This window comes from Lithobates pipiens, unplaced genomic scaffold, assembly GCF_037356315.1.
Source record: "Lithobates pipiens isolate NorthernLeopardFrog02 unplaced genomic scaffold, aLitPip1_a1.2 Scaffold_3, whole genome shotgun sequence".
Classification (NCBI taxonomy): Eukaryota; Metazoa; Chordata; class Amphibia; order Anura; family Ranidae; genus Lithobates; species Lithobates pipiens.
In genome coordinates this window covers 226,316,189-226,341,173 of record NW_027507790.1, presented here as the reverse complement: position 1 = coordinate 226,341,173, position 24,985 = coordinate 226,316,189, and the positions used below count along the sequence as shown (strand labels likewise).

Genomic DNA, 24,985 nt, shown 5'->3' with positions numbered 1-24,985 from the left:
GGGCAATCAGGGGGCTTTATGCGGTAGTATATGGGGGTCCCTGGCGCTATAAAAAGCTGCGGCGAACCTAAATACCTACCTGCCTAACTAGCGTCACCTGTGACACTATCCGCGGCGGGTTCCCGCATCGCATGCCTCCCGGCGGCAGTTCACACTGCCCTATGCGAACTGCTGGGAGTGTCAGTGAAATGTTAATGACACCCCCAGATCAGTTCGCATATCGCAGTGCGATCTGCAAACTCGGATCGCATGGTGTGAACACCCATGCGATCCGATTCTGCTGCGGACCAAAAAAAGGGTCCCGTGCGAATTTGCGGCGGGTGCGACGCAAATTCAGCCATACTATCTGTATGGCTGAACTCGAATCGCACAGAGATCGGATGTGATTTGCACTGCAGTGCGGTGCGAATCACATCCGTTCTCATAAACCGCTGCAATGTGAACCCAGCCTTAGTGACACTGGCGACGGGGGGTGATCACGGGGTTAAACCTTTATTGGGGGGGTTAGGGGGGTACCTTAGAACTAAAGGGGGCTAACCCTAACTGCCCTAACAGTTATTACAGTCACAAATGACACCCGCCGGGTGATCAGGGGGTTAAACCTTTATTAGGTAATAAATGGCGGGTGCCCTGAAACTATAAAAAAATAACTAACCAACCAGCGTCACCTGTAACAGTTATATGGTGATCACTGGTGAAAGGGTTAACTAGGGGGCAATCAGGGGGCTTTATGCGGTAGTATATGGGGGTCCCTGGCGCTATAAAAAGCTGCGGCGAACCTAAATACCTACCTGCCTAACTAGCGTCACCTGTGACACTAATACAGCGATCAGAAAAATGATTGCTTATTAGACTGGGTTCACACTGGAGCGATGCAGGAACGCCACGAATCCACGGCGGGTTCCCGCATCGCATGCCTCCCGGCGGCAGTTCACCCAGCCTTAGTGACACTGGCGACGGGGGGTGATCACGGGGTTAAACCTTTATTGGGGGGGTTAGGGGGGTACCTTAGAACTAAAGGGGGCTAACCCTAACTGCCCTAACAGTTATTACAGTCACAAATGACACCAATGCAAAAAAAAAAAAAAATGACATTGGTGTCACTGTGACTGGGGGGCAGGGGTAATTGGGGGGGTGATCGGGGGGGTGTGAGTGTGCCTGGCATGTTCTACTGTGTAGTGTCGTGTTGGTGCAACTCACCGATCCTCTCTCCTCGGTGTCGGAACGAAAAATACCGACACAGAGGAGAGATTACATCACTTCCTCTCCTGTGTTTACATTACAGGAGAGGAAGTGATGTCACGGAGCATTTCCATTCGTCGGGAGCGATCGCGAGGGGGTGGCCATGAATGAATGGCCGCCCCCTCATCCCGGATCGCTCCCGAACGAATACCGACCGCCGCAGGCACCGGGGGGGGGGGCCCGATCGGGCCCCCCACCCGCGGGAAGGCAGGGACGTACAGGTACGCCCATATGCCTGCCCGTGCCATTCTGTCGACGTACATCGTCGTGCGGCGGTCGGCAAGTGGTTAATAGACATCTACATTGCATCTGTTCCTGAAGAGTGGGAACATAGCCACGAAACGCATCAAGCTATTAGATGCCTCTCATACTATTTTTATACATTATTTATAATATGTTCTTTTGGGCTCTACCAATTTTTATTATGTGATTACTGTGGAGACGAGCAACAATGAGTCTGGTGTTTTCATTATTTTACCATTGTGATTATATAATACTTCTATGCCATTATATTACTTTGCTACTATGTTATGGCATTAAAGTTTTCTTGTTTTACTATATTATATTGTATGTATTCTGGTATTATGCAAGATATATGGTCACAAATATGGCTTATCCAACAGACATTATCATTAGTGTTATTATGTTGTGTTGCCTCCCTGGCTGCATGCTTCACATAAAGTCCCAAACCTTAAGCCACATGCCATCAACATGGGGGGGCTGGTTGGGCAAGGGTATATATATATATATATATATATATATATATATATATATATATACACACACATATATATATATATATATATATATATATATATATATATATATATATACACACACACAATTATTCCTGACAAATTCAAAGCCCAAACTCTCTTCACTATCCAAATGAGTGAACTATGCAATGAATCAACCCACCTATAAAAACTTGCTGGACATCCCATTCCAAAATCATAGGCATTAAATATGTAGCTGCCACATCCCTTTGAGCAGTGGCGGAACTACCGCCATAGCAGCACATGCGGGCGCTATGGGGCCCGCAGTCAAATGGGGCCCGGTGAGGACAGGCACTATGGCTCCGCTGGAGATAGCGGGCGGCTCCGCGGGTGGCCCGCGGCTCCGCGGGTGGTCCGCGGGCGGCTCCGCGGGTGAGAGCTGGCGGTCCGCGGGTAGTCCGCGGCTCCGCGGGTGGACCGCGGGCGGCTCCGCGGGTGAGAGCGGGCAGTCCGCGGGGGGCTCCGCGGGTCCGCGGGTGATAGTGGGAGGCAGATGAGAGTGGCCGGTCCGCTGGTGAGAGAGTGGGCGTGAGCGGGCTGGCCAATCAGGGAGCTGACGGGCGAGGGAGCATAGAGATGACATCATCTCTCGCCGCCCTCTCATCCCTGCAGTGCAGTTCCCCCCTCACTGTCCAGGCAGCCAGGAAGCAGAGAGATGACATTATCTCTCTGCTGCCTGACTGATAATCTGCTGCCTGACTCTGTGACACAGCAGGGAAGTGGCAGAGCAAGTGACAATCCATAATGTGTGGCAGGCGACGTGGCAAGTGACAACCCAGGACGTGGCAAGTGACAATCCGTAACGTGTGGCAGGTGACGTGGCAAGTGACAACCTGGATGTGGCAAGTGACAATCCGTAACATGTGGCAGGTGACGTGGCAAGTGAAAATCCGTGACGTGACAAGTGACAATCCGTAATGTGTGGCAGGTGACGTGGCAAGTGACAACCCGGGACGTGCAAGTGACAATCCATAATGTGTGGCAGGCAACGTGGCAAGTGACAACCAGGGACGTGGCAAGTGACAATCCGTAACGTGTGGCAGGTGACATGGCAAGTGACAACCTGGATGTGGCAAGTGACAATCCGTAACATGTGGCAGGTGACGTGGCAAGTGAAAATCCGTGACGTGACAATCCGTAATGTGTGGCAGGTGACGTGGCAAGTGAAAATCCGTGACGTGACAAGTGACAATCCGTAATGTGTGGCAGGTGACGTGGCAAGTGACAACCCGGGACGTGCAAGTGAAAATCCATAATGTGTGGCAAGTGACAATCTAGGATGTGGTAAGTGACAATCTGTAATGTGTGGCAATCTAGGACGTGGCAAGTGACAATCCGTAATGTGTGGCAGGTGACGTGGCAAGTGACAACCTGGATGTGGCAAGTGACAATCTGTAACATGTGGCAGGTGACGTGGCAAGTGAAAATCCGTGACGTGACAATCCGTAATGTGTGGCAGGTGACGTGGCAAGTGACAACCCGGGACGTGCAAGTGACAATCCATAATGTGTGGCAAGTGACAATCTAGGATGTGGTAAGTGACAATCTGTAATGTGTGGCAATCTAGGACGTGGCAAGTGACAATCCGTAATGTGTGGCAGGTGATGTGGCAAGTGACAACCTGGATGTGGCAAGTGACAATCCGTAACATGTGGCAGGTGACGTGGCAAGTGAAAATCCGTGATGTGACAAGTGACAATCCGTAATGTGTGGCAGGTGACGTGGCAAGTGACAATCCGTAATGTGTGGCAGGTGACGTGGCAAGTGACAACCCGAGACGTGGCAAGTGACAATCTAGGACATGGCAAGTGACAATCCGTAATGTGTGGCAGGTAATGTGGCAAGTGACAATCCGGGACTTGGCAAGTGGACAATCCGCAACATGTGGCAGGTGACATTCTGCAACGTGTGACAAGTGACAATCTGCATCTGGTGGCAGGCGACGTGGCAAGTGGACAATCTGCAATGTGTAGCAGGTGATGTGACAAGTGACAATCCTTAATGTGTGGCAAGTGACAATCCAGGACGTGGTAAGTTACAATCCATAATGTGTGGCAAGTGACGTGGCAAGTGACAATCCAGGACGTGGCATGTGACAATCCATAATGTGTGGCATATGACAATCCAGGACGTGGCAAGTGACAATCCATAATGTGTGGCAGGTGACTTGGCAAGTGACAATCTGGGATGTGGCAAGTGGACAATCCGCAACATGTGGTAGGTGACATTCCGCAACGTTTGACAAGTTACAATCTGCATCTGGTGGCAGGCGATGATGGCAAGTGACACGCTCAGGGATCCCACTGATTTTGCATTATGGTGAGTTGAACTATTTCATTTTATATAACAGAACAGAAATTGGTTAAAAGGCCTGGAGGTCAGCAATGTGTTCCCTTCAGGGGCTGCATAGAGTATACTGCATACTTTGTTGTTCAAAATTAATATAAGCCATTGCCTGGGTACTGTGCCACATGGGTGTGGTAGTCTGTTGTTTAATGGCATTAGTTCATTTTTTTTGGTGGGGGGGGGGCCCATACAACATTTTGCTATGGGGCCCTGTGATTTCTAGTTACGCCCCTGCCTTTGAGGCTATAGTAGCCTCCAATCTTCTGGAAAGCCTTTTCATGTTTTACAGGCTAGTGTGAACCTATCATAAGCTACAAAGTAGGTATAGTGATAGGTATTCACACAGTTTTGGCCAAATATTGTATTTGACTACAGCAAACAAGAGAGAGAAAAAAACAAAAACTACGGCATTCAAAAACACATAATAAGAGAAGCACTGCCTTACCAGTTACAGGGAGAAGACACAAGCTCTGGCTCAGATGTTGGTTTGCTGATTGAAGCTCAGTTTGTATGTGACACAACAGTGACACAATGGCCTTTTCCTCACTTTGAACTCTAGGTGACAATTGCATGGACTGATTCAAAGATATCTGTTTTCTCAAACGTGTCTGGTACCAAAGAGTTTGATTATACAAGAGTTTCCACTGCACAGCCAGTCTGCAAAGCACAATAACCCAAAAACTCACATTAAAAGCTGTAGTAAAGATATCTTAAATTAAAAAAAAAGAAAAAAGAAGGAAGGAATCCTGATTTTTTGAAAATGTCCCCAAAATAAACAGTTTTTATACTTCAAGCAGAATACACCTCTTCCTAATCTCCCATGTTATGTTATTTAAAGGGAAGTAAAATATTAATCATTTAGTGTTTAAAAATAAAAATGTCCAGATATTTTGAAGGCAAGTATGATATACTGTATACGAATAATTAGAGCTATAGGTTTCTTTGTACAAGGGCTAACCTTAACCATTTAAGGGCCGAGCCTCTTTCTGAGATGTGTTGTTTACAAGTTAAAAACACTTTTTTTTGCTAGAAAATTACTTAGAACCCCCAGACATTATATATTTTTTTTCTAACACCCTAGAGAATAAAATGGCTGTCGTTGCAATACTTTCTATCACACCATATTTGCACAGTGGTCTTACAAGCACCCTTTTTTTTGGGGGGGGGGGGGGGATACAGTTTTTTGAATAAAGAAAATAAGACAACAGTAAAGTTAGCCTATTTTTTTTTTATATTGTGAAAGATAATGTTACGCCAAGTAAATTGATACCCAACATGTCATGCTACAAAACTGTGCCCGCTCGTGGAATGGCAACAAACTTTTACCCTTAAAGATCTACATAGGAGAAAATTTAAAAAATTATACAGGTTGCATGTTTTAAGTTACAGAGGAGGTCTAGGGCTAGAATTATTGCTCTCACTCTACTGATCGCGGCGATACCTCACATGTGTGGGTTGAATACCGTTTTCGTATGCGTTTGCTTCTGCACACGAGCTCAACGGGATGGGGCGATTGTGTTGCTTTTATTCCTATTACAAGGAATGTAAACATCCCTTGTAATAGAAAAAAAGCATGACAGGACCTCTTAAATATGAGATCTGGGGTCAAAAAGACCTCACATCTCATATTTAAATTAAAATGCAATAAAAAATGAAAAATAAATAAATAAAATGGCCCTTTAAGAGCTATGGGTGGAAGTGATGTTTTGACGTCGCAATGATATGGAGATGGGTGGGGGCCATCTTCTCCTTACTCATCTCCATGTCAGTCCACAGGAAGGACCCGATCGCCTCCACCGCTGCAGATGGCTCCAGTAAGCGGCGGAGGGAACTGGATTGCGGAGGGGGGTTGGCCCTCTTCTGCCGCCAATAAAAGTGATCTTGCGGCAAATCCGCCTCAGTGACCACTTTTATCTTAAACCGGACCGCTCACTGAAGAGGAGGATCCCAGGGTTATGGCAGCTAGCTGCTGCCATAACAACGATATCTTCCTTCAAAGTACTGACGTATAATGATGGTGGGTGGTCTGGAAGTGGTTAAAGGGGTTGCAAAGTCAGAAGGTTTTCTCTCCTAATGCAGTCCACGAGTGTCTCAGCCGTCCGAGATTCTCGCTCCCCGATTAGCTGAGACACAGCACCACGCCATTGGCTCCTTCTGCTGTCAATCAAAGTCAGCTAGCCATTCAGGGGAGAGAGGGGGCAGGGCCAGGTCAAGGCACTGTGTCCAAATGGACACAGGGAGCTGCAATTCTGCTCAGGTGGCCCCATAGCAAGCTACTTGCTGTGGGGGCACTGAACAGGAGAGAGGAACCAGGATCACAGAATAAATCCACTGCAACAGGGCAGGTAAGTATAACATTTTATTTTTTCCTATTAAAATAATAAACGAGACTTTACAATCACTTTAACCGCTTCAGTCCCGTAAGATTTTACCCCCTTCCTGACCAGAGCACTTTTTGCGATTCGGCACTGCGCCACTTTAACTGACAATTGCGCGGTTGTATGACCTTATACTCAAAACCAATTGATGTCCTTTTTTTCCCACGAATAGAGCTTTCTTTGGGTGGTATTTTATTATCTCTGCGGTTTTGAAAAAAAAAAAACACAATTTCTTTTTTTTTTAAAAGCTATTTTTTTCTCAGTTTAGGCCTATATGTATTCTTCTATATATTTTTGGTAATAAAAATCACAATACGCATATATTGATTGGTTTGCCAAAAATTTATAGCGTCTACAAAATAGGGGATAGATTTATAGCATTTTTATTATTTATTTATTTTTTCCTAGTAATGGCGGCGATCTGCGATTTTTATTGGGACTGTGACATAATGGCGCACACATCAGACAATTTTGGCACATTTTGGGACCATTGGCATTAATACAGCAATTAATGCTATGAAAATGCACTGATTACTGTAAAAATGTCACTGACAGTGAAGGGGTTAATTGTGTTCCCTAATGTGTGTTCTAACTAAAGGGCGGAGGAAACTGACTAGGGGAGATGACAGATTGCTCATACTTTGTATGAACAGACGATCTGTCACTTCTCCCCACAGAGAACCGGGATCTCTGTGTTTACACAGAGAACCCGGGCACTCTGAGATTGCAGAGATTGCCAGGCACTGGCATCAGCTCCAGGAGGCGCGCCTCCAGCGCATCAGCTCCAGGGGGCCACCTTAAGGAGCAATGTAACATGACAGCGATTCGCCTGCCCGTGCCATTCTGCTGCAGTAGAACTGGCAAGTAGTTAACTGCTGTGCTGAAACCTGGTTGAATATCTGAAGCTCAAATCAAGGCTGGTCATAGACGGTTCGAATCCTGCAGAACTGGCCGAGATTCAAACCGTGTGTGGGCAAGCTGAACCAAGTTGATTGATCGATCAACTTGGGTACAACCAGCCTGCTGGATTCACTTGCGATTATCGCTAGCAGTTGCTTTGGCCACTAGCAATAATCCCTGTCTGCTCTCAGCGGGGATGGCTTCTCCCACCGGGAAAAGACAATTGCGTTGATTGGGGAATCGTGCAAATTTCTTTCCTGCAACCACGGGTTGAGGAAACTTGCACTATCTAAGGCCTGCCGACGCTGGGTACATACTCTGCTGAGACATAAGGGGAGATTTATTAAAACTGGAGCACTCAGAATCTGGTGTAGCTGTGCATGATAGCCAATCGGCTTCCAACTTCAGCTTGTTCAATTAAGCTTTGGACAATAAAACCTGGAAGCTGGTTGGATTCTCTGCAGAGCTGCAGCAGATTTTGGACTCTCCACCCCCTCATTATATTCTGAATAAACTGATCAATGCTTGAAACCATTGGCTGCAAGTGATGATCAAATGCTGGTGTTCCAGCAGGCCTGCTCTAACGACTGGCTTCTGTAGAACAGACAAAGTACACACGGACCGAAAGGAACCAGCCAATTTTCAGCCTGTGTGCACCAGGCTTTAGTAACAAAGCTAAATGATCTTGAACAGTGACTAATTCTGTACTGTTCTTGACTTTCAATTAACATAGTTAAAGCGGGGTTCCACCCTAAAGTGGAACTTCCGCTGATCGGAACCCTCCCCCCCTCCGGTGTCACAATTGGCACCTTTCAGGGGGGAGGGGTGCAGATACCTGTCAAAGACAGGTATTTACACCCACTTCCGGGCATAGACTCCCACGGGAGTCTATGCCTCTTCCTGTCCCTGCGTGCTGTCTGCTGGGACACACACGGGTCCCAGAGACAGCGCGGACAATTCCTATTGCGCTGCGCAACTCGCGCATGCACAGTAGGGAACCGGGAAGTGAGGCCGCAGCGCTTCACTTCCTGATTCCCTCACCTAGAATGGGGGCTGAGCAGCCGAGAGCCGAGCGATCGATCGGCCTCGCTGGACCCCGGGACAGGTGAGTGTCCATTTATTAAAAGTCAGCAGCTGCAGTATTTGTAGCTGCTGGCTTTTAATATTTTTTTCCACAGTGCAGTCCCGCTTCAACCATAACAGCATAATTTGTATTTAGGCTTTTCAAAATCCCCATTCCCCTGCTTCTATGACTGACTTACTGCCCCAGATGCCTGCTCAAAGCATGAAATCATATCAAAGGCAGTCTGTAGCAGGGAAACATCTCCAGATGCCATTAGATTTTATTATACTAGAAATTTTGCTTTGGAATTAGAAGCTTCACACCAAAAGATCAGTTGCATTTCCAGTACCTTTTCTCTGACATTCTGCCGTAAATCACTGAATTTGGAGGTTCCTTGAAAACATTGCATACTGATGAGCCCTTGAAGGGCTGTATTAGTGCTTCAAATATAGGGGTCTTCACAATGTCAAGATGTGCTACATCACCTTTAGAAAAACCAGCAGGGACAGACTCAAAACGTAAGCTGTAAATTGTGGCCAGGTTTTGAGAAACCATCTTTAACCAATAAAAACCTTCCACCAGACTCTTCGAGTAAAGCTGACCTTGCTGAACAAGGATCAACTTTATGACCTCTGCAGACAGTTTTATCATGTGTCCAAAGGCTTGCCGCGGTAATACATCCCAGTATAGAGCAGTAAGGCACTGCTGTAGAACATCAAAGTAAGAAGTCCACAGTGTATCTCCTCTTCCCGAAGCCTTAGAGGGTTTATCTGATTTTAATGTAGGGCACTTGGGATTCTGAAGAAGAGACAGGAAATGAGTTAAGCACCCCACAGTGTACTGCAACAGACTGTCTAATTCTGCTATATTTCTCATGGTCACTCCGGTGATCCATGCTGTTAATAAAGTTTTCCTGATATGCAGCAGTTCACGAAGCATGTCACTCTTTACCATGCTGTTGTCACTGGCATGGATGGTATCAAACATGGAAGCAAATTCCAGCCTGCCCTGCTCAGCTCTGCCAAATGTACTGTCTGATGGAGCAATGTATTTCAAATGTTCCTGATCATCTGACTCCTCATCATCATCATCCTGGGGACAAAAGAAAAACAAGTGAAGTGATCACAGCTACAAATCAGGAAGACTGCTCAAGTGAACCTTAAAATATTTCTCCACAACTGTTACTGCTTAAAGGGAAACTATCATTTTAGGCAATTTTCTTTTATTTTTGGAAAGTTTTAAATTTGTTAATAATTTATTTAAAATCTTTAAATTGCCTTTATACTTTCTAGCAACCTGGATTACGCCACTAGTTAAAATCATATTCGTTTTGAAAATATTAAACACAGGTCTACAGATTCATTAGGAAATACCTGTCCTTGTTTACTCAAAAATTCTGAATGATTGTAAAGATGATCTCTTCTTTACTTGCTCCAATCTAGTCAGTCAGCATTACCTAGAAACCTAATTTGTGGACGTTCCTATTATTATCCTATTATTTAGCACTGACATCATTCATACTCGTCAGTGTAGCAGCACTGTGGACAGTCTACTGTGTACGAGTCTCAATGCAGAAAGGTAGGAGAGAACTGACACACAGTCCCTCTAGCTGCCATGCTCCCTTCCTCTGCTTGTGCGGAGACAACACTTGTCTCGGGCAAATGCCTGGTGCTCGGGACCAGCACTGTCAATCAGCTCTAATTCATTATTCTTCTCATTCAGAGCACCATGGCTAAACAGTGGTGGTGGGGAGTTGGCACTGTCAACCACCCTTGTGCTGAATCTACTGCACTAATTGAAGTGCTACATGTACTTTATGCCATGGGAGGCAGCATATAGAAAGCACGTGGGCTAGACTTATTTTTTTAGGACATTATGTGCTTCCTGTGACCCCTTTAGATCTTGGTTCACAACCAGGATGGGTGTGGAAATCTTGCGACTAGAGTCCCTGAAACACATAAGATATAAAATAAATTAAAATTTCTACCTTCTACTACAATCTGAAATGTAAACTTTGGTTGGACTGACACTTCAATTCCTTCATATTAATTGGTCTATATTAGAGTTACAGGATGTATTCTTTAACCACTTGCCGTCCGCCCTATAACAAAATGACGATGGCAAAGTGGTTTCAAAATCCTGACCGGACGCATTGCGGCGATTGTTGTTGTGGGGTGTCAGTCTGACACCCTGCAACTATGATCTCGGTAAAGAGTCTGATCGGCTGATCAGTGTAAATAGGAAGAGCCGGTGATCGGCTTTTCCTCACTCGCGTCTGTCAGACGCGAGTAGAGGAGAACCGATCGGCTGCTCCTCTGACAGGGGGGGTCAGTGCTGATCGATTATCAGCGCAGCCCCCCCAAGGATGCCCACACTGGACCACCAGGGACGCCACCAGACCATCAGGGATGCCCAGGACAAGGTATGCCACCCTAGACCACCAGGGATTCCAGTCAGTGCCACAATGGATGTCAATCAGTGCCCATAATGGATGCCAATCATTGCCCACAATGGGCATCACTGATTGGCATGCATTATTGTTTGGCACTGATTGGCATCCATTGGTACTGTATATTATAATACAATGCCGCCTATCAGTTCCCATTTGTGCCGCCTATCAGTGCCCATCCATGCCCATCTGTGCCACCTACCCATGCCCATCTGTGCCACCTATCCATGCCCATCCGTGCCGCCCATCCATGCCAATCCGTGACAGATATCAGTGCCCATCCGTGTCACCCATCAGTGCCCCCTATCAGTGCCACATATTAGTGTCCATCAGTGCCGCCTTATCATTGCCCATCAGTGTAACCCCATCAGTGAAGGAGAAAACGTACTTATTTACAAAGTTTTGAAACTGAAACAAAAAAATTTTTTTTTTCAAAATTTTCTGTATTTTTTTAAATAAAAAAACAAAAAATAAAAACCGCAGAGGTGATCAAATACCACCAAAAGAAAGCTCTATTTGTGTGAAAAAAATGATAAAAATTTCATTTATGTACAGTGTAGCATGACCGCGCAATTGTCACTCAAAGTGCGACAGCGCTGAAAGCTCAAAATTGGTCTGGGCAGGAAGGTGTTTAAGTGCCCGGTATTGAAGTGGTTAAACAAATAAAATAAAAAAATATAGAACATGCATTTGAATACCTGTAATATCCTCTCCAGATGGCCACAGATTTCCTGCTCATCTTGCAAAAAGCTTGGCACTGTAGAAAGCACTGATGGAGGTTTATCAGCATCTTTTGATAAAGTGGCTTTCAGAGAAGACAGGGACCTCAGTTTAATCCCATTTTTCTTTGACTGTAAAATGAAATCAAGAACATTGTTTAAATCGGTTGTAGCAATACTGTAAACTAATTAAAATAAAATAAATATTATTCCATACACAGTTATTGGTTGCTGCATTATCACAGGTTATGGGTTTAAAATGGGTCTGTAACCTGTGGCACATGGGCCGCATGCGGCCCAAGATGGCTGTGAATGCAACCCAACACAAAATCGTAAAACTTACATAAAAATGTTGATTTTTTTTTTTTTTGTAAAAATGCATTTACACTTAGAGAACACATTCGGTTAAAGAAAAATTTGACAGTGTCTCTTAACTAGACTTTTAGAAGTCTTCCCAAAACATGTAATCAGTTTTCACCAGCTGCTAAATATACGAGCAACTATTTTCAAGGATGAAGCACATAAGGGGAAAATTAGAATGAAAATATCAGACGAGCACCTTGAGAATTCATTGAGAATTGCGACTACATCCATTTAACTAGATATTGATGTGTTCCAAAAACAGCGTCAAATATCACACTAGTTATATGTTGCCCTCTTTTATGTACAAATTCTATCCAGCACTCAGTTGCACTGGCTGCATTTCCTTTTCCGTCTTCTGCAACATAACAAGTGTGCTTTATTGCTAGTAACTCTATATATTCTCTTGTGTTACAAGAATGTCTTACAAAAGAGATTCGGCAATGATACAGATTGAGGTAAACTTTACAATAATTTCAAAGGTATCTACTAAAAGGGCTGGTGCATCCCCTTAAGGGCCGGTTCACACTGCGGCGCGAGGCGAGGCGACACGGCTCGCCTCGCCTCGCTCCCGCAAGTCGTCCCCATTGAGTACAATGGAACCGTTCTGAGAGGAGCGACTCGAGTCGCTCCGACTCAGAAAAAAGGTTCCTGTACTACTTCGGGGCGACTTCGGGGGCGACTTGCATTGACTTCTATGCAGAAGTCCTCTGCAAGTCGCCGCTCACCCCCCCTGCAAGTCGCGGCGAGGAAGTCGGAGACGCCTCGCCGCGGCTCGCAGTGTGAACCGGCCCTTAAAGTAATTCTCTACAAAGTAGAAAGAAGAAGTTTACCATTGCTCGCCTTCTAAAAATACTATCAGGGCTGTCTCTGGACTAAATACTTTCTGCAGATTTCACCTAGTACAGTTATTCAGACTTTGATGTCAGAACTCCAGATCTGCAAGCATTTAGAGTCAGTAAAATGGAAAATATAGTTGGCCTGGAGTTCAGAACACAAAAAAAGAGGTCAACAATAAATTTATCTCTAATCTAATTAAAAGCAGTGGTTTATTAGTTATCACGTAATCTGTTCTGCAGCACTATTGTCCTCAATTCAAATCCCAACCATGACATGTGCTTCTTGTGTTACTGTGGGTTTTTTCTAGGTACGCCCGGTTTCCTCCCAAACTCCAAAGACATAGAGGTAGGTTAATTGGCTCCTGAATAAATTGGCCCTAGTATGCTAGTAGGGACCTTAGATTGTGCACTCCCTGAGGGCAGGGACTGAATGTTCAAAATGTAGAGCTCTGTGTAATCCGTTAGCACTATAGAATGGTCTATAGTAAATAAATAGTATTTACAGTAACTCTGGGATAACATTACCACATCCACATCTCTCACCTTTCCTAACTGCAGGCTCTGCCGTAAATTCCCCAGCCTCTGGGCAGAGTCTAGCAATAAAGACTTCATGAAATGATAAGGAGACATATGTTGTGCAAAACGGAGGGCAGTCACCATATAACCATCAGAGACAACGAGGTAATGTAGGCGAGGGTGGCAAGTGACAGAAAACCTTTGCCTCATCAGATCATCCTGAGATGCCACAGAACCCAGAGAGTCATTGGCATTATGACTTTCCAGGATGGAGACAGGCGGTCTGAAAAACAAGAAATGAAAACATGAAAACAGGTTAAACTATATTATATTTATAGTTACTTGTTTTTCCTAAAGCAAGGCTGTAAAAATAATTACACTACTGTAGTAAGCATCTACAGAAGGCTGATGGCATGAGCTGGCAGTACAGACCTTTTATGTGGAGCTGTTCATTGCAGTTTGGAGCCCCCCCCCCTCCCCCCACATGTCTGCACTACCTGACTGATGAACAGGCATGCCCTTGGTTCCAAACCGCAATGCAATGTTCTGTGCCTGTGCAGCCTAATAGGTCAAATCATTGCCAGGTAGATGCCAAGGGATCCGCCTCTGGCATTAAAACACATAATGTTTAGGCAGAGCTGGACAGTCAGAGGCTTTGCCACAGAAGAACATTCAGGAAGAGCCTGACAATCTGTAGTTCTAAAAGGCCCAAACATTGCCAGGTAGAGGATCCTTAGAATTATATATCCCTCTGGGATTGGACACGTAAGGGTTAATTTTAATGGGAAAAACCAAGGAACACCGGTCAGGTGGGTGAATCAAGATAAATTAATAAGTGAAGTGAATTGAAGGACTCGTCTCAAGGGTTAATTTTAAGGCAGAGCAAGACAGAATGACTTTTAGGAAATGCCTAATAATCTGTAGTTCTGTCTGAATTACGATGCTCCATATTAGCAAGAAAACCATGTCCATTGCCAGGGATTTAGGAGAAAATTTAAAATGCTGCCCTATTAAGTTTTCAATATAAATACATATACACACACATTTATATTTTTCAAGTAAATATACAATATATTACATGCATAATATGTAGTCTCTTATCCAAAACAGCACACAACAAGTTAAGGCGCAAACATCAGATAATAGTATGCTCAAAGAAGAGGCTGTCTGTATAAAATTATATAAAACGATAGTACATATGAGATATTTCAGTTATCAAGTCCCAGGAGAATGCCTTTCGTTCCTTAAGTAGGAATTCAACACGCAGGGCTGCCACCGCAGGGAGCTGAAACCAGGCTCCTAGATTATTACAGAGATACAAAAAAAGAAGGGGGCGCCTCTGGGTGTAGATTTTTTTTAAAAAGCAGTTTATTCACAAGTCATTCTAAAACAGAGATTTTGCACTCACATTTTCCATAAAATAAGCAAGCATGTAGAATAAGAGGGGTCATCTGATTTAGTCCGTCACTTCTATTCCGGTCCGCAAGTGTCCTGTTGTCCTCTCCTGGCGTTACCACTGTTTAGTTGTTCAAGAGAAGCCGGCTCGGTGGACGCAGGGGATGTTATTCCAAAGCGAGGCTTGGTTTGCTGTGACACGCGGGTCACGGAATTATGACGTCACGGCGGGCGATGCGTTTCCTGAGCGTTAGGGTCGAGGTGGGAGGACGGCCACGCTCTTTCATCAGGCCAATCGCTGGCAAACCAAGCCTCGCTTTGGAATAACATCCCCTGCGTCCACCGAGCCGGCTTCTCTTGAACAACTAACCAGTGGTAACGCCAGGAGAGGACAACAGGACACTTGCGGACCGGAATAGAAGTGACGGACTAAATCAGATGACCCCTCTTATTCTACATGCTTGCTTATTTTATGGAAAATGTGAGTGCAAAATCTCTCTGTTTTAGAATGACTTGTGAATAAACTGCTTTTTAAAAAAAATCTACACACAGAGGCGCCCCTTTCTCCTTTTTTTGTATCTTATCCAAAACAGCAGCTTGAGCTCTAGGTTCCAATGCACACTGCATGGCTTAAGCCCCGTACACACAGGCAGAATGTCGGGAGACATTTGTCGGTACAAAAAAAAATACCGTCCGACATTCTGCCCATGTGTCTGTGGATCTGGCACAGTAACATATGCACAGGTGATTGCTTTGTACACACTGGTTTTGACCTGGTCCTGACCATTCAGATTAGAAAAAATGGTTGCATAAGGCATGCAAAATCTAAAGTTATGTCATACTGCGCTGTATCAAGATCCAATGACTTCATACTTACATTATAATGAAACATTATGTCATGAGGACAGAACAAGTAAGAGAAGGAAGCTAGAATGAGAAAATGAGGAAAGAAGAATAAATGAAAAGAGACACAGAAAACTACACAGAAAAATAGAGAAGAGCGCATTACGTGGAATAAATGAATATAGTAAAGCTAAAAATGCAATGAAAAGAAATGAAAATTTATATTTGAAATCAAGATCATGGATCTGAAATATTTCTGTGTTGTAATTGTTTTCTTCCCTGTTGCAAGCAGAAGTGAGTTATTTAACCCTTTTTTACCAGACTAAAGTCTAAAATTTCAAAACATTTTCTAGAAGTCAAGGACACTAAAGAATAAATCAGAGTAGATGCAATTTAAGTTGTACGATATTATATATGCGCAACGGTTATTAAATCTATATTTTCCATTAAATCAATCTTCAAATATTCAGTAAACTAGTAGGTATGAGGATGTCCAGTAAATATTTAGAAATGTGTTAAGCCTAAAATCTGTATGCACCCATAAAGCAGCAACATTTCAATATCCAGAATTGTCAAAGCTCACTAATTCAGAGTTAACCATCAATGACAAATCTAGAATTCCTTCTACTTTCACATGCATGGTGATACCTGTGTATCAGCATTTACAGACAGACGTATATGTATCCTAGGTGCACATCTTTAATACTTATTTTAATAGAATTTAATATTTAACACTTTCTATTTATCTTCTTACTTCATTCATTTAGGGATCTGACAAGAATCCTATCTGACAGTAAATTGACAGTGAAAAAAAAAAAGACAGAGCGTTTAAATATATAAGAGATCAAGGACAGATTTAGACTATATGTTATACAAATGTCATCATTGGCGGATCCGTCTGCGAGAAGGCAAGACTTATTTACTGAAGGATGCAAAGACAGATTTTTTTTCTTACTGCCCATACCAAACAACTGTCTTCTTCCACAAGAAAACAGAACTGATCCTAAAAGGTGAATTGACACATTTTATGTGCAATTACCTGTATGTGATTAAAGGATGAAGAGGGATAAACTCGGCGGGTCCAAATTCAACACTACATCCGGATGTTGTCAGAGTCAGGAGCTCACCCAGTCGTGTTAATAACAGAAGGGACCCCCTCTTCAAAACACAGGCTAAAAACAGACTGTCGGTTGTCCATGATAAGTCCGCTACCCAGTAAGACCTGAGAAGGAAAGGAATCGGGTGCATAAAAAATTCAAGGAAAATTTACTGATTGCACTTTGAGAGTATTTCACCAAAAATGTAGGTTTTTTTTTGCAGGAGATGCTCAAAATCTGACTTGTATCTTAGTGCAGACTTCTGGGAAAACCAGTAAGCCAATCACACAAGCAGGAAATGACAATTCTGGGGAGAGTTCTGTACACCATCTCTGCACAGAATGCCTCCAGAAGCCATATTGCATTGCATCTTAAAAGAGAAATTACAGCACTGCAGATTGAAAAGGAAAGGGAATTTTTATTAACATTCAATTGCAATATGACTTGTGTAGCAATTGTATTTGTTATGTTATTTTTTACCCACAAGATTTACCCTTTAAGTTGTTTTTTTTTTACAAGAAATTAAAAGAAGGATTTTATATTCTTCCAACAAGCCTATATATGGAAAAACAAACAGTCATGTGATCTCAATTAGGAATCGCCTGTAAAATGGACAATATTCAGTACAGGAATGCTGAAACTGCAAAACAGGAGAAAAGTGCATAGAGGCCATCACCTGTAAGTTTATTTATTCTCGCTTATTTACATATGAAAAAGACTGATGGTAAGTACCGTAGCACCTGGATGATTAAGTGACAATACATGTTCATTTCTATAAAAGAAGAGGATCCAAATCTATTTACCTCAAGGGAAGCAATAGTGATGACAGAGAAAAAAAACATGGCAGATTTTCTGAGAATGAGTTGGTCAACCCCACCCCAAAGATTTTGAGGCAATGGTCATGTCAGGCCTATGGGTACCATCAAAAATTATTTCCACCAACCTTAAGTATCTGGTTGGGATCTGCTGGTTTTTACTGCTACAGCCCTTCAAACTGCCACACACAGTGACAAAGTTCATGGTGTTTACAAAGACGACACAGGTTGCCTGCAAAAAATGAAGAAAAAAAAATAGCAAAGTCTTTATTTATTTTCATCATTTTTTCCCCATAACAGAGTACTTCTCATAGTATATTGTTATATTTACAGCACCTTAGGGTCTTTCTGATTTATGGCCAAAGCTTGGACTAAGCCATCTTTGGAAAATGCAGTCACCAGAGCTCCTCTAGACTTGACTGGCTCACAGGTAGGGTAGATGGTATCCAGGGGACAGTCCTGTTGTGCCCAATGAATGTTGAATGGGGACACACTAAAACAGATTAAGTACAATATACAGATTGACAAGGGTTATGCCTTCATGCAAAACAGGGGTAAGGCAAGTATGTATAAACAGCACAGACGTTATGGACACCCTGTCACCTGGAAGGGCAAGATCCCATCAGCTGGGACAAAGACAGCAAAAAAAAAAAAAAAACACTTCTCTACTGTGCTAATAAGTGTTTTTATTGCTGTCTACTGTGACAGTAAATCTCCCCAATGGTTGGTGATTAGGATACCAATAAGAACAAAAGCATACAGTACACATGCAGACAAACTTATAAAAATATTAACTTCACACAAGGAAATCACAGACCAAATATATAAAAAAGCGGACCTGTTGTACTTCTGATCATCTTCATGCCAACGCAGAGAAAGGAATGTCATCCTGAGATGGGCTCCAGAGTAGAAAACAAATGTACACAAACAGCTGTCCCCCAACACCTGCAAAGTAAGAAAACAATACAGCAAAGAACTAATCAGACATGGCTTTTCCACAAGTATCACATACAGTATATTACGTAAATACAGTACACTACAGTACATACTGTAGGTCTCATAAATGAGTAGACATACTCAGCATACTTTGTTCAATGAAGGTTATCTTAATATCATTTAAATGTGTTTAGATTCTATGCCTTACAGAATGGGTAGTCTTAACGGAGTCATCTGCAGCGGCGGAGGCAATCGCGTCTGTTCTCCTATCAGGTATGGAGACGAGTAAGGGGAAGATGGCCCCCCACCCATCTCTATACCATAGCAGGGCGGAAGCGACATGAAAATGTCACTTCCACCCATACCTCTTAAAGGCACATTTTTTTGTTGTCATTTTTTCAAAATGACAACATTTTATTTATTTATTTCAATTTTTTGCATTTAAGTCCAAATATGAGGTCTGAAGTCTTTTTGAACCCAGATCTCATATTTAAGAGGTCCTGTCATGATTTTTTCTATTACAGGGGATGTTTACATTCCTTGTAATAGGAATAAAAGTGAAATTTTTTTTTTTAAAACAGTGTAAAAATAAAAAAGATAAAATAAATACGGAAAAAAAAAATGTAAACGCGCCCTGTTCCGCCGAGCTCGCGTGCAGAAGCAAACGCATACGTGAATAACACCCGCATACAAAAATGGTGTTCAAATCACACATGTGCCATATTGGCGTGATTGGTAGAGCAAGAGCAATAATTCTAGCCCTAGACCTCCTCTGTAACACAAACCATGCAATTTTTTAAATGTCGCATATGGAGATTTTTAAGGATAAAAGTTTGTCGCCATTCCAAGAGCGGGCGCAATTTTGAAGCGTGACATGTTGGGTATCAATTTACTCAGCGTAAAATTATCTTTCACAATATTTACTTTTGTCTTATTTTTTTTATTCAAAAAATGTATTTTTTTTTTTTTTAAAGTGCGCTTATAAGACCGCTGCGCAACTACGGTGTGACAGAAAGTATTGCAATGACCACCATTTTATTCTCTAGGGTGTTAGAAAAAAAATTATAATGTTTGGGGGTTCTAAGTAATTTTCTAGCAAAAAAAAAAAAAAGTTTTTAACTTGTTAACACCAAGTCTGAAAAAGAGGCCCGGTCTTAAAGTTGTTAAGATATATATAAAAAAGAAAAAAAAAAACACTTCTGCCTTTAGAACCACTTTAAGAACACACTTAACCCCTGGCAGTGTAAGGACAGCCCCATTGCAAGGAAGTATTTACAAGCATTGTTTCTAACAAGCATTAAACAAGCTTTACAACAAGACATCCCAGATCTATCCAGCCACTTACTGCAAAGTAGTTCATTCTCAAAGATCCTAAAAGATCACAAAGCAGACTGTTAAAGCCCAACTCCAAGTTTACAGTTAGTTTAAATAGTTTCTTTAGGCTGATCATCCTGGACCTCCCAAGCCTGTGACATAGTCCATAAAAGGGAGAAGCACCATAGTGATGAACCCATCTTCTGCTTCCTATTTAAATGATTCTTGTCAGCACATGAACTGATTGACTCCTTGTAATTCTTCTTCCTTACACACTCCAGCTCTGCTGTACAGGTACTGCAAGATGCTGATACCAGGTCAAATTCAGGTACTTGCACTGTCTCCATTTAAAAATTACATTTTTGGTTTACCTGTAAAATTCTTTTTTTTGGAGTACATCACAAGACAGAGAGAATATTCATATCCATTAAGATAGAGCTATACTTACTACCGTCAGGTGATTAGATACTGGCAAAAAAAGACAGGAAATCCCCTCCTGGGCTTAACACCTTCCTCGACAAAGCTTCAGTTTAATAAGCCATGAACAACAAAGGAAGAGGTATGGGATCATTGTGCCCTGTGATGTTATATATATATATATAATTTTACAGGTAAACCCAAATAATCCCAATTTCTTTATCATACATGCCAGGCCCAAGTATTCCAACCTGGGTCGGAACTCGGGACTAAAGCCAACTTCTGAAAGTTTAGAACCCATCCAAACCTTTCCAGAGTTCTCACAGTTAAAACTACTGCAGAGCAGAACGCTCCTTCAGAAGTAAATTGCCCAGGTATCAGATAACAGGATTATGACACAGAAGTCCTGAGACTGGGGCCGACACCCTGGTGAATACTCTGAGCAGTGGACAGGCTGAATGGCAGGACCACAAATTAAAATGTGGTTCTTCAACTGCCAACTACAGAATCCTTTGGTGAAGTGAGGAAATCTGTACTTATAGATAAGCATCCTTGATACCAGGAAATCTCCTTGTTGGAGGGAAGCCAACTACTACACAGTGGAGCTTGAGCATAGAGACCAAAGCATGAGTTTGGCAAAAGTAACGCTTTTTGGAAGTTGAAGGTACGGCAGGTTTTTTTGCACCGCTGACTTCTTTGTACTCTTGCCCATGGTTATTTGTGGATGTAATTATCCAATTCTGGACCAATCAAGCATTCCCCATTAAAGGGTAAGCATTCAACATACAAATTAAAGGGCAACTCTACTGACCAACACTTCAGCTATAAGATTCTGTGCATGTGTACAGACAAGACCCCAAGTTGGGAAAGTTGCTAAGTTCTTTGAGACATCCACTGAAAAACAACGCAAAGGAATCTTTAAAGGTCCTCCAAAAGTTTGTCTGGAGCATCCTTAAATACTGGGATCTCTTCTACTTGGACCGTCAATGTCTTGGTGAGATAGGAAACTGCCAGATCCACCAAAGGCATACTTCATTACCTAGTGAACTCACTTTCCATGAGGTATTTCTGAGCAAAGAGGTGGGAGGCAAGGGGAAACATTTCCACGTGCAACCAAGCTGGTCAAAGCCAGAGAGTATTACAGAAAGCTGGTGTTGAAAAGCAGCAATTTCAGATGAGATTTCCTTATCACAGGGGGGGCCGTGCCATAAGGGCCTTCAGTGACTTGTTTCTACATTTGGGGAACAATTCCCTGGACCTGTATAGCACTGGTCCACAAGGCAATATATTATTGCACATGATCCTGTCATGCAGAGTCCAGTGCCGACCAGCAACATTACAGGCTATCCCCACATCTTGAGCAGGGTCTGACTACCATTCCTCTGGGTGCAGTAAAGCGGTAAGCAATGGATCTGAAAAAGCTAGCCTCCTATTTCTAGATGGAACAGTTGGGAAGTTAGCTGATTTCTGTGCAGAGCCTACACAGACATAACAATTACATAAGACACTAGTAAAAAAGAAAACGGATGTCTGGTCTAGCTGGTAGGGGTTATGCATTGAAGGGGATTTCCTGTGATTTTTTCTGTCACTGTCCAATCACCTGAAGGTGGCAGCATAACCCTATCAAAATGGATATGACGATACACTGTGTCTTGTGATGTACAAGGATTACAGAGATGCAATAGTTTGTGTCATTTGTATCTGCCTAGATAACTCCTGGTAGCTAAATGAAACAGAAGGGAGATAAGTAAACGCTTCTACAGAGGTCGGCATTAAAGTGAACCTGCTACTTTGCCATGCATGCGCAAAGCACATATTCACTTTAAGAAATCAGCTGAACAACTTTCTTTTCTGTACCAAACCCCATTTCTAAAAAGAAACAATCTTGACAACAAATCAAAGCTAAATATGCACAGTTTCATCTACAACGCAAATGAACATAAAGTACAAAAAAAAAAAACTTACTTCGCTCTTTAAAAACATGGCATGAACGGTCGCTTCTTTATCCTCTGTACTTGGAAACGCAACCGTGTCATGAGGTTCAATTTTAGTCCACCGGCCTGAAAGGGTTCTAGTTTTCTGAGGATTAGGCCGATTTTTTTCCTCTGTGTTTTCCCACAGGTACACACATCCTGTGTGATTGGCCAAGAGCACTCTACTGCCATCTCCTGACACATACAGGTACAGCTTCAAAGAGGTTTCTGTAATAAGACAAACATCGTAGATTAAAGCGGAAATCCATGCAAAATCAAAAATACCTGCATCTATAGACACCAGGGATCTAACACTAACCTATCCCTGTAAAAAAAAATGATTATACATACCTTTTTGGAAGCGGTTCTGATCCACTGAGATCGGATCCCGTGCTGAGCTATCAGCCGAGGCTTCTCTGTGTAGGCAGTTGCAGAGGAGACAGAGGACAGCGTAAGCCCCATAGTAACTCTATGGGTGACGTCACTTCTCATTAATTTCACAGCCATTGTCCTCCATGTCCTCTTCAACTGGGTACACTTTCAGTATCTATTTCCAAACTTTAAACTTCAAGGACACAAACAATGGGGAAAAAAAATATTTAAATGGCTCTTATCCCTCCTTCACTACTTTTTTTCTAAATCATTTACTTTTTTATTAAGCATATTTGCATGCACACAGTACAAAAATCACTCATAAATCAGCACAATATACAGTTGTGCTCATAAGTTTACATACCCTGGCAGACTTTATGATTTCTTGGCCATTTTTCAGAGAATATGAATGATAACACATGGCTTTCTTCTGATGACTCGACCATGCAGCCCATCTTTCTTCAAGTGTCTCCTTATTGTGCATCTTGAAAAAGCCACACCACATGTTTTCAGAGTCCTGTATTTCACCTGAAGTTATTTGTGGATTTTTCTTTGCATCCCAAACAATTTTACTGCCAGTTGTGGCTGAAATTTTAGTTGGTCTACCTGATCATGGTTTGGTTTCAACAGAACCCCTCATTTTCCTCTTCATGATGGTCCGTCAGGAGTCCAGAAACTCACTGATCTTTAGGCCGGATTCACACTATACTACACGACAGTAGTACGACTTTCATCCTACTTTGCTCTGCGACATCAGTCCTACATTGGTCCTACATCCATCCGAATTTCATGAACAGGATACTACTTTGATCCGACTTTTCCGATAGTACAACTTGTCCTTTGACCAATCAAAACTAACACACAATGGGAGGGGCTACAGCAGGGGGCAGGAAATAATACAATGTCGGATGCCAAAGTTGGACGGTTAGGACAAAGATCCGGCTTTGATCCTACTTCAATGATAGTCAATGTGCTGAAGTAGGATCAAAGTCAGACCAAAGTAGTACAGGGAGCATTTTCAAAGTCGGACTGACTTGTGTCGGACCAGTTAAGATAGCTCCCATAGATTTTCACACGTCATGCGACATGAGCTCCCAATGTGAGAGCGTTTGTCGTGCCAGCGTGAACCCAGCCTTATACACACATACACATACACACACACACACACACTAATTACAAGCAAACAGATCACAGGTGAGGATGGTTACCTTTTAATAGCTATTCAAACCCCTTTGTGTCAACTTGTGTGCATGTTATCAGGCCAAAATCACCAGGGTGTGTAAACTTTTGATCAGGGTAATTTGGGTAGTTTCTGTTGTGATTATGATTTAAAAAGAGTAAACACAGTTGACTGAAAATTAATGACTTCAGCCAAACACTGACCATGGGTGAAAAAAATGTTTTTGTGTTATTCAAATTCTCTGAAAAATATACAGGAAATCATACATTTTGCCAGGGTATGTAAACTTATGAGCACAACTGTATATACAGAATTCCTAAAAGACTCTGACACTGTAACAATAATGCCAGGGTTTTATGAAGAAGTGCACAAATGAAAAAAAAACTAAAAAACTGCAGGTATAAAAAGAAAAGACAAGCTTATTTTTAGCTTCTAGCAGTTAGTTTGAGCATTTTTTTTCTGCCCCTAGAAGCAAAACAGTGTTATCCTATGTGTCCATGCACACTATTGTAAGCTAGAGACAATTTTACAGCTTCAGCTTCTAGGAGCAGAAAAAATAAATCTTTTTGACAAGTCCTTTATAAAAAAAAAAAAAACACAATGTCCCCTGATGTAAATCCGTCAATGAACGCCACACACCAACCCGGAAAAACAAAAACAAAAAAAAAAAGGTCCGCACCCAACGAAAGGCTACTGCTGTTTGGCAGCTCTGCCGCTTCCTCGCCCCATTGTAGATGTCATGGACCTAGCATGCCTCCATCGAACCCCTGCTGAACCGATGGAGATTTGAACAGTCTATGGATATTTCAGCTCACTGATGAGATTTCCTCTCACTTGCAGTTATGTTTTCAGGAAAAAGTGAGAAGAAATCTCTGTAGTGGGATACAGATGGCAAAAAACTGATTTGATTATCTCTAAAAAACACTCTATAAAAACATGTCATTACTGGCCCCTTTTATATATTGCACATTATAAAAAATAAGAAAAAACATTTACAATGTCATAGCATTTCCAAACACTCTTTGGTGTCTGTAAACTGTATAATGATTTCAGCC

General features: G+C 42.6%; 1 protein-coding gene across 9 annotated transcripts in view; it reads right to left on the bottom strand.

Moving 5' to 3' along the window:
- CPLANE1 (ciliogenesis and planar polarity effector complex subunit 1) overlaps nt 1-24,985 on the bottom strand; it is a 221,997-nt gene that overhangs the window by 177,719 nt on the left and 19,293 nt on the right. For all 9 annotated transcript variants that reach the window (XM_077462837.1, XM_077462838.1, XM_077462841.1 and 6 more), the window contains exons 5-13: nt 22,371-22,606; nt 18,577-18,683; nt 18,075-18,231; nt 17,867-17,970; nt 16,866-17,048; nt 13,616-13,871; nt 11,853-12,005; nt 9,055-9,797; nt 4,810-5,021 (exon numbers count right to left, since the gene is read on the bottom strand). In XM_077462837.1, coding sequence (XP_077318963.1) covers nt 4,810-5,021; nt 9,055-9,797; nt 11,853-12,005; nt 13,616-13,871; nt 16,866-17,048; nt 17,867-17,970; nt 18,075-18,231; nt 18,577-18,683; nt 22,371-22,606 — 2,151 coding nt within the window. The remainder of the gene's footprint in view (nt 1-4,809; nt 5,022-9,054; nt 9,798-11,852; nt 12,006-13,615; nt 13,872-16,865; nt 17,049-17,866; nt 17,971-18,074; nt 18,232-18,576; nt 18,684-22,370; nt 22,607-24,985) is intronic.